Here is a 10,000-nt window from a genome sequence, read left to right as displayed (position 1 = left end):
AAGCGCATTTGAATATGTTAATAGAAAATGCGCTATATAAATTAATTACCATTGCCGTTACCATTACTTGGTTCTCGTAATCGGGCCCATTCTGATTGGCCATTACTTGGTGAAAGCTGTATTCTAAATGTAAACAATATTGTAAACTGATGGGTCAGGACACAGCTATATACAACGGCTCTGGGGGAGCTTAATCCACTATAGAGCTGCATACTATACCATTTCAATTAAATGAGAAGTTGTAAATAGCGGCGATTTATCTAAAACTGATGGACCAAGGCCGAATTACAGTGGTCTACAAAACTACGTTATGTACTCCTGCCTCCTTGGTAAATGAACGAAATTGAATTCTTCAGTTGAAACTAGTTTAATGGCCTGAGTTCACACAAGTATAAACCTATAGCAGCTAGTCGTAGGTGTAGTAAGAGCAAATGCGTTGAGAATTTTTTTTTTTCCGAGTTCTCTAGTTATGACTAATAATTTTAAATCGTGTTCCAAAAAATCCTCACTTCCTTTAGTTGTCCCCACTTATTTCGGTGAATCCATCACTTGGTTCAGTTTAACAAATGTTTCTAATAATATGGAGAGCTCGAGAGAAGGGTTCTAGTTTTAATTAATGACGCTACTCAGCTTCATGGCCCGATGTTTTACTTTACGATTTTCCCACTTGGCATTTCGGTCTTGGTTTTTACCTTTCCACCAGTCAGCGGTTGCTTATACTAGCTTATTGATTACTTAAGTATTTTTCCGAAGGAATGAATACCAAGGATTTTAAACACGCGTGGGGAGGTGAGGACTGGGATGTACTGGATCGCGTCTTAAATGTGCATCTGGAAGTGGAACGAATCAAGTACCCAGGCCTCTATCATCACTTCCACGCCAAACAAAGGGATTGGAGTTGACGGCAGGCTGACACTTAAGGGATCCCAGGCTTCTTCACTACTGGTCGCTTGGTTCCAAGTCGCAGAGAGCTACAATAGGTTGAAGCAGTTGCCTTGCAAGCCCAAGGTGAATGCCTACAACAACGGAGCATTCGTTGTCGACACTCTTTGGGAAGAGTTTTGCCAAACGTTTCTGAAATGTCTCAACAATTGGCTGATTTCAAGCCGAGGGGACAAGGTACGAGTCTGTAAATTATGGGATCAGCAACTATTTGGTGTTCATAGACCCAATATTAAGCGACATACAGCCATTTAAAAACGTCAAAATTTACGAAGAAATGTATGGCCATCCGGACGCAAACATTTCTTTGTAAACTCAAAGGTCTCGTCGTTTTCTTAAAATTCATTTCTTTGGAAATTAACACCAAACTTGGGGATTTTGTAAAATATCTCGGCGTGTTCTTGATCAATAGTTGCTAATCCCGTAATTTATAGACTCGAACCCAGACTCGTGCCTAGTCCCCTTCGGCTTGAAATCAGGCAATGATGGAGGAATGGTATAAATATTTCATATGTTTTGTTTGTATCGCGCATGCACACGTTTTTAATTACATTGCTTTGAAATTTGAATTTGGTTGTAAATGTAAATTGAGCTAGTTTAATGCTTAGCATATTTAATGTCTGCTTTTTCAAATTGAAGGAAAGGTTATCATCTATCACTACAAAAGAACGATTCAAAGAGAGGTGAGAGTACAAGGATACTTTAATTGGCTGAGGTTTCCTTGATTACCACGGATCTCCTCGATGTTTTGTCACGCATGCCTGACATGACTTCAAGGCAACGGCTCTTCCGCCATTGGGCAGGCATTAATGCAAACTCGTTATAACGGGTTTATAAAAGTTTTGGATGACATTGAGGAGATCTGCACAGCGGATTCGTTTCAAGTGCTAAATAATAACTAATTTTCTAGGAGAAAAACAAGAAAATAGTTCTTTTTCTAATTATAGGTGACACTTTTACAATTACTGTAGGAAACAGACAACATTTTTAAAAGACATGTTTGGGCATGCTTATGCCATCATCAGTTTAATGAGTTCCTAACTGTTCACACTTATGAACTCATTAAACTGATGATGGCATAAGCATGCCGAAACATGTCTTTTAAAAAAGTTGTCTGTTTCCTACAATATTTATCATACTTGCCACTATTGCGACTTTTACAATTACTTTAACCTAGAGTCATTCTGCGTACATTACTCACAGCATGATAATTAATTATGACTTTGCACTTTACCTCGCCATCCATATTTCACCAGTGCGTACTTTCAGACTTGGATTTTATGGGTGGGTATTAAAGAGCTACCGACAACCACAAGTTTTTGCCGTCGTGCAAGCTATCGGCGCCATTTTCTGTAATACAGAAACTAGTATTTCTTGAAAAGTCGAATTCCATCGCCTCACATCGTCGTGTTTTGGACGCCCAGTAGCTTCAAACTTTGTTAATATTTTCCTTAATGTTTAAATATTGTATTTTTGGCGTTATTTGGGTGTTGTGTTCGTGTTAAAAGCGAAATGAAAACTGTGAAGAAAGGTCGTCCGCCCAGGAAGGAAAAGCGCCATGTTGTTTGGCTCACTACTTCAACCTTAAGATTATGGAACGAAAGGAGGAAGGCGTTTGGATTAAAAAACAAATCGAACGGCGAATTCGCAGAAGTTCTTCTTCACGGGATGTTTGTGAAGCGAACCGGCCGATTCGATTGCCCGGATAACAACAACAAAGGCGCGCAAAGGACACTGGTTGTCGGTGGCCCTTTAACATAGGGAATTGATATATTAATGTAATTTGGTAGGAATGCGAATCATTTTTTAAAGCTGGGGAGGTGGCAGATTTTTGTTAACCTATTCACTCCCAAGAGTAATTCTTAAAATTTTATTTGCCAGGAGGGAACTCCTTAGGAATGAATTAACTTATTGTGAAGATCAACGGGGAAGGGGGGGGGGGGGGGGGGGGGGGCGCTGGGGCTATGATCAAAATCACTTCTTTTTTCCTTCAGATTTTCAGTGTGATCGCTTAACATTTGACGGGAAAATTTTTGAGCTTTTATTTTGCTAATGATAAGAAAACTAACAAATTATTTCTAAAAAGAGACAATAAAACAATATTTTTTAACATTCAATGATTTAATTATTTTTAGTTTACCTCGTAGGATGAGACGGATAACTACAAATACTTTTCCTTCTCTTCAACATTTTCTTTGTTTCATTATGTACAGAAATCGATATAAAATAAATAATCACAAAAAAATGCTGCCAAATTGTGTCAAAAGGGCGTCGAAAGCGCTTTAGCCACTTGTCGCACACCACAAGCCACCCATAGATTTATGTAAAGTTACTTTTTATGGAACAAATAACTGCAGCACCACTATACACTTTATTCCAAAATGGCCGCCATTTAAATATTCTTTTGTTTTTATTCAAATTAGCCCTTGATGCCTCGTTCTTAAGCTTTAAAATTCAAAAGAATATTTTATCTTGAACGTGGCAACAAGGGCCAATTTGTATCTGCGGCCATTTTTGGAATAAGGTGTATTAAGATTACGAAGGCATTTAAAGATGACGGTTTCGGTGCCTTGGCAGCCAGAGAGCTTACTGAGCGTATCTCAAGTGCCCGTCTTCCAAACGACGGCGTTTCAAGGCTTGAAAATATGTCAAAACCCAACTAGGTCGCAATTTCACAAATGGCTTTTGCCGGCCCGAAACACATCGAGGGCTCGACCCACTTGTCATAAGATAAGGTATCTCTTAGGAATATTATCAGCTGTAAATTACCGTGGTAGAGGTTTTCGTGTACCGTGTATTGTCGTCCATAGCTTTCTATACATTGTTTGAACGTATATGAAACCTATCCTTCGTGAGAGTCACATATATACAGATTTTACTCGTCAATTGGCAGAACTATGCTCCCTTTAACCCTTCCAAGGTCTAAAGGCTTCCGCAAAAGAAGAAACATTGTTTCCCGAAATGTTACCTCGGCGAGCAAACGAAGAAACATTTGCTTAGGAAGCAAACTTTCTTGGGGCCGCAAACGGAGAAACCTTTGCTTCCGCAACATTGTTTCCTAGCTTTATTCGCCCATGGGCGCCTTGTCAGGCGGTGAAAGGGTGAAACAATTATTGGATAAAGATACAGACTGGGATGAAAATTTCTTATTGCTACGAAACTTAAGAACGAACAAAGCAAGGGGGCGATTTTGACGTCGATATTGCATTTAAGTAGGTTATCATAAAGCCGTTCTGCAATGAAAATGCTGAAAAGAGACCAAAAATGCGAACAATGAGAAATTAAACGAGTGGATAACAGGAAATTTTCACTCAGCTGACATCCTGTTGAGCAAAATTATTATTTTTTAATCACCAGTGGACCCCCTATCTGTAGTAAAATAGTTGACACTACTAGCGATAACGTCGAGAATTAATATTTGCAATTTCGCGCTACAAACATGTTCACGATAAAGTGTCTCAAATCAAAGAACCGTGCTAAACCAGTTTCACAACTTCGGAGTTTCTGTACAAGGAACGAACGATTATCAACTTCTTACTAAAAGCTACAACGCCGAACGCAAGTGAGATTAAATCCATATTTATACAGCCAGGGAAAAAATCCAAAGATGGTTTTAACAAAGATCCTCTATGCAGTCGTTGATATGTACATAAAAAGTTAAAATTGTTTAGAGCGTTTAAGCGGAAATCAGATGCAGTCAGAGACTACAGCCTACAGACTTCACAAGTCCAGAAGATAGAGTTGCCTCTTGAATCTAAAAGAAAATAGAACATTGTATTTAGTTTTGATGAAAGATGCAACTGCAAATTGTTATGGAGAGCTAATGCAAAGAAAAAAGCCGCGAACATCCAATTATAAATTTATGCGGCCCTTCGGTGCGCTTTTTCAGCATTGCGAAGTCAACGAAGACCAGGTTAAAACTTGCAAATTCACCTTTTTCACGATTTTCCCATTTCATTCAATCGCTCATTTTAAAAAAAGTGGAATACCTAGCCAGAAACTGAATTGGGAGGAAAGCTGCCCGGGCTAAAAAGGGCAATCAATTTTTGGCGCGATTGCGGACTGAATCCCCGTTGTGTGTTCACCAAATGAAGTGATGGGGTGCAGGGGTGGCGTAGCGGTAGCAACACTCGCCTCCCACCAATGTGGCCGGGGTTCAATTACCAGACTCAGCTTGTTGGTTCTCTAATCTGTTCCGAGAGGTTTCTCTACGGGTACTCCGGTTTTCCCCTCTCCACAAAAACCAATATTTGATTTCAATTGATTTAATTAATTTGAGTTTATTTCGTTAGTGTCCTCAACAAGTGCTCTAGCGCTAAATGCATTAACAATTTAAATAAAGTTATTATTATTATTATTATTATTATTATTATTATTATTATTATTTAACTTGAGAATAGCCCTTTTCACGGTTATTTTCTCTTATTTGCATTACAATGTAATCTAACGTGGGTGCGAGGCAATTTCAGGTTAAAACTGCAAAATGGCCCGAAATTGCCTCACATACATGCTAGATTACATTGTAATGCAAATGAGAAAAACTAGCCGTGAAAAGGGCTATTGATCAATTCGCGTCCAGGGTTTGCAGAAAACGGGAAAGAATTGGGCAGACTGCACGAACAGTAGCCTGCAAATACAGCCGACTCAAATCGTCCCGGCCGCTTACAGCGTTCGGCTGTATTCGCAGGCTACAGGAAGATCGACACGACAATTTTCATTTGTCAACCGCATCAAATGTCATTTTACATGGAAGCAGCAAGACCGAGTCGTAGAGGCGCTTGCCTTGAGATCCGGAGATCGCGAGCTCAAGATTAGTTGTGATCGATTACCAAGGTAGTCCCCATAGCCAGCTGGTTTGCTTTCCACCAGTTTGGATTCTTAAAAGTTGCGCCGATCTTTGAATTTTTCGTCGGTCCTAAATAGCCCCTGTGGGGAGTGGTCAGTCTAGTGAGGTGAAGGACGTCGAACTGACTTTTACCCAGTTAGCAATCGCTTAGGGAAATGAAAGATGCTCCCGTCCAAAACAAGGACTCTTTTCGAACGGTCAGTGGATTCTGTAACGTCAAAACGTATTCGATTTCAAAACACGCTTTATGGTCCAAGTGAAAGATCCAGCACCCGACAAATAACCTGACAGCATTTGAGAATTCAGATAGATCACCTGTCGCAAATATTCTTGGCATTCACTCTTGGCGTTCAACAGTAATTCGGAACTTAAGAACTCGGATGTTCCATGCGTAACTTTCAGTGGCCTGGAAGAAAGACGGCTATAGTCAGAAAAACATGACAGGAGGTCGATAAGTGGTAACTAAAAAGGGCCCTACGTAATCGCGAGTTTCAGTCAAACGATGTGAAGCGAGACAGAAGCTTTGTACATGTAATAGGACTCCGTGTTATCCAGGTTGAAAATATCTGGGCAAAAGAACTGGCAATCGGAGGAATCCTTTTAGCATGGAGTCCTGACACCGTCTTAATTATTGAGCTCACTATAATGTCGTAGACAAAACAAAACAGAGCTTTTCAGTGCCATACAATTGACCAACGCTGATTGGCCTACAGTAAGCTCAATTGTCTTGGCATATGATTGGTTACTAGGAGGCACCCAGATTTTCTTAAAATTTGAACTCCAATTAACTTAAGAAAATTGCGCATTTTACCAAAAATTACAGAAAACAATTCATTTGCAGGAAATACTGGATTTGAAGGTAGCAACATAATTACAAGTACAATTGGCTGCTTGTGTCCCGGAACGCAGGCGCGCCAGGTTCGAACGAGGAATCATTTGTCGCACGGGTGGCTCAGCACATCTGTTCTTCTCGAAAGACTGCAAAATGCGAGCCAGTTATCCATCACGAAAAGCACTTTTAAAAAACCCGCGAGGCACTGCTTCGCGATTGAGCAAACAGAGAATTGAAAAAAATACGGAAATTAGAGAATGCAGCTAAACAAATTTCAACATCCCAAAGCGAAAGATCCATCGCAATTAATGTAGAAACTAAAGCAGCTGCAGAGAAGCCTGGTAGAAACATCCAGGCTTAAACGGGTTTCAAACCCATGCCCCTAAGATTGCGTAGCCACTGGTCTTTTGACTAAGCAACAAAGCCATCTAACAGAAAGTCAATTGAGACTTCGCGTTTTACCGTATGAAGCAACAGCTTTGTTTGCATCTATGCCCTCCTCTTTCAGGACAATTTATTGGATGCCATATATTTGGAGCCACCAACCTCGTTCCGAGGACATCTCCCTTGGCTGAGGTTCTGGGAACGAGGTTGTGGAGCCACCTGCCGCTTGAGGTTATTGGTGCCAAGGAAGATCACGACTAAGACTAGAAGATTTCCCAAAAATCATATTTGACATGAAAGCTTTTCTTCCCAGGTATTTAAAAACAAGTTGAACCTAATCTTTTATTGGACAGGCATTGTCTCTCCCTTGCAAATATGAACACTTTGAACATTACCTTCGTTAGCCGCTTGCCTTTTATTCCTTCTTTAAAACACGCATTATGTAGTTCCTCCTACAATGGAAGGTCAACTTTTTTAAAACACGCTCTGTGTAGTTCCTTCTACAAAGACAGCTGTCCTGACCTCGTAAATGTTTTCTTGCTGGATAACTCTATTCCCCCCTTTCGAAAATCTTCTGCCGTTTTCACTTCGAAATTCCAATTTTAGTGCACCGCAAAATGTAACAACACTAGCAGTCGTTTGTGCCATGACGAGCTAGGTTAAGGGGCATGGGTATATCCCTGAGATGACGTCACAAACTGCTTTGAAATGCAAAAATTCTCAAAAAACTGGAATGCAAGACAGCTTGTGACGTCACTGACGGATAGACCCATGCCTCTCAAAAACACGGCCGTGGGAAGTGCCTAAATATCAACGCAGCCTTTTAGAAGCGAAACGTGAAATACATGTTTTGTGGTGCTGAAATTTGGGGCACTTAAAGGCGCCTCAAAATTACGAATTCCTTATCCTTTTCAGCAGCTTTAGGGCCTTTCCGCACTGGCGACAAAATTGTTTATTTTTGCAAATTTGGGGTCCGAAACTGCGTTTTACAAGTGCGGATGGATTGTCCCGACTTTAGAATTTTTGGTCGTGGAGGCCAAATATCAAAGGCGCCGCGGACAAATTTTGTCCCAGGTAAAAACAGGACAAATATTGGTGAAATGAAAAAGTGGACTGATACAGTCACGCAAACATTTTTGACTTGTCACGGCCGGTCACAATACATTCAACAAGACATCAAAGGTGTGGCGATGCATTCAAAGATGTTTTCGAAAGTCGGGAATTCTTCGGTCGGCGTAGTGAATCTCAAAGGAAGACTGGTTAGATCTTGGAAGGTTGCAGGAGTATGGATTGTATCCGCGAGCCCGGTGTGTCTCCTACACTGTGGAATCCCACGCGTCATAACTTGATTTCGAAGGATTTGAGGTTTCAAAAAACAGCACAGCATCAGAAATAGTCGTGTATAAAATTTATGCGACATTTAAGAGCAACAGGCATACAAAAAGTTGAAGGATTTTGACATACTCCATTTGCCGCCAAATGAAATGTTTGGCGCGCTTCTTGCAAAGTGTTCACAGATTCGAATGACTGACAGATCTGTTGAGCATTTGCGGTTTCAGTGCTGAAACAAAGTACGCAGACGAAAATTGTCCTGACAATTTTTGTCAGTTCGTTTTGCCCAGGACAATTCAAAATTTGTCTGCTAGTGCGGAATTAGGCCCTTATACTTGAGTGAAACGAGGAAAAAACAAACAAAAATTTGAAAATACCTCTCAAATACAATAATAACCCATACAAAATCAATCATCCAAATAGACCAAAATTTAGTCAAAAACAAAAGATATCATCTAGAGACTCTGGGGAATAAATGTTAGGATTTGTATGAGTTTATTCCCCAGAGCCTCGATATGATGCCTTTTGTTTTGGATGAATTTTAATATGTCGAAATTGGTCTATTGGGGTTAGTTTCATACAAAGTAGAAACAACGGAGTAACTTACATGCAATTCAAAGCCAGCTCTCTCGCATTGAACAAGCTGAAACATTAAAAGGAGATGTTGACCAATCATTTTCGAACAAAAAGTTCAACACCATTTTTGTTCACGGAGTTTTCTTACTACTTTACCAGTCTTCTCCCGATACTGAAACTGATGGGGAATGGTTACCTGGGTGAATAAGGTTTTCGCTCAAAGAAACTAAACCTAAAATGTAATCTAAACTTTGAACTCACGGAATGAATAACGCAATAAAGGAATTGTTCCGTGAATGTTAAGTTTACTTCTAACTTCAAAATAAAACGTAGCACCATCGTAAGTATTTCGTAATTATGGAGCTTGAGCACGCGCGTTTTCTAGACGCGGACGGCAACCGGAAGTGACCTGTTTTCTCTTTTAACTTCTCTTTCTACAGCTACATTTACATTATCAAGTATCCTTGCTGCATTCGAGATGATTAGTATAAAAATCTGGGAGACAACGCTGTCCTGGCACGCGAAATGTTCTCTTCCGGTTGCCGTCCGCGTCTCAAAAACGCGCGTGCTTAAGCTCCCTAATATTATTCCACCTTGTTTACGTTGCACAATATGGATGAACTATAGACCGTATTCATAAATTGCGGTCACATTTATAATTCTTTTGTCCACGTGCAAATTAGCCTACCAAGCCTCATTTTAGAGCAAAAATTCTTTTCAATTGACTGTATGGTATCGAGGCTTGGTAGGCTAATTTGCACTTCGACAAAAGAATTATAAATTGGCCACCATTTATGAATACGGTCTATACTGTAACCAGATTGGTACCTACCATGAACTACGGTTTTGAAGAAAAGATAGTCACGGTGGTAAGCCCTTGTTGTCGTCCAAATCTTAAATTTGTAATGTCAAGTTCTGGTTTTGCAAAGCACGGACAAGAACTATACAAAAATGTGTGCCCCACGTACAGCACGATAACTTTTCCTCTTTTAACCAATAACGTAACTGTAGCCATCGTAGTTGCACAAACGCCCTAATCAAGACTTAGGCCCGTCGCGTTTTACATGAGCCGAATCTTATGCAAATGA

General features: G+C 40.2%; 2 protein-coding genes across 4 annotated transcripts in view; one reads left to right on the top strand and one right to left on the bottom strand.

Moving 5' to 3' along the window:
• The window catches only part of LOC137973901 (N-acetyl-beta-glucosaminyl-glycoprotein 4-beta-N-acetylgalactosaminyltransferase 1-like), a 7,972-nt gene extending 6,154 nt beyond the window's left edge, over positions 1 to 1,818 (top strand). The window contains exon 3 of the mRNA XM_068820799.1: positions 754 to 1,818. Within this exon, the coding sequence (XP_068676900.1) occupies positions 754 to 902 (149 nt within the window). The 3' untranslated portion in view covers positions 903 to 1,818. The remainder of the gene's footprint in view (positions 1 to 753) is intronic.
• Positions 1,819 to 2,976: 1,158 nt separating this feature from the next.
• The window catches only part of LOC137996677 (inactive phospholipase C-like protein 1), a 20,545-nt gene continuing 13,521 nt past the window's right edge, over positions 2,977 to 10,000 (bottom strand). For 2 of the 3 annotated variants that reach the window (XM_068843384.1, XM_068842581.1), the window contains 4 exons: positions 8,944 to 8,979; positions 7,400 to 7,456; positions 6,104 to 6,194; positions 2,977 to 4,696 (listed from right to left, as the gene is read on the bottom strand). In XM_068843384.1, the coding sequence (XP_068699485.1) occupies positions 6,126 to 6,194; positions 7,400 to 7,456; positions 8,944 to 8,979 (162 nt within the window). In that variant the 3' untranslated portion in view covers positions 2,977 to 4,696; positions 6,104 to 6,125. The remainder of the gene's footprint in view (positions 4,697 to 6,103; positions 6,195 to 7,399; positions 7,457 to 8,943; positions 8,980 to 10,000) is intronic. The other variant, XM_068844154.1, reaches the window with a different exon arrangement.

The sequence above is a fragment of the Montipora foliosa genome, chromosome 1 (genome assembly GCF_036669935.1).
Source record: "Montipora foliosa isolate CH-2021 chromosome 1, ASM3666993v2, whole genome shotgun sequence".
Taxonomy (NCBI): domain Eukaryota; kingdom Metazoa; phylum Cnidaria; class Anthozoa; order Scleractinia; family Acroporidae; genus Montipora; species Montipora foliosa.
The sequence above is the reverse complement of the archived record's forward strand: the minus strand, read 5'-3'. Positions and strand labels throughout refer to the sequence as shown.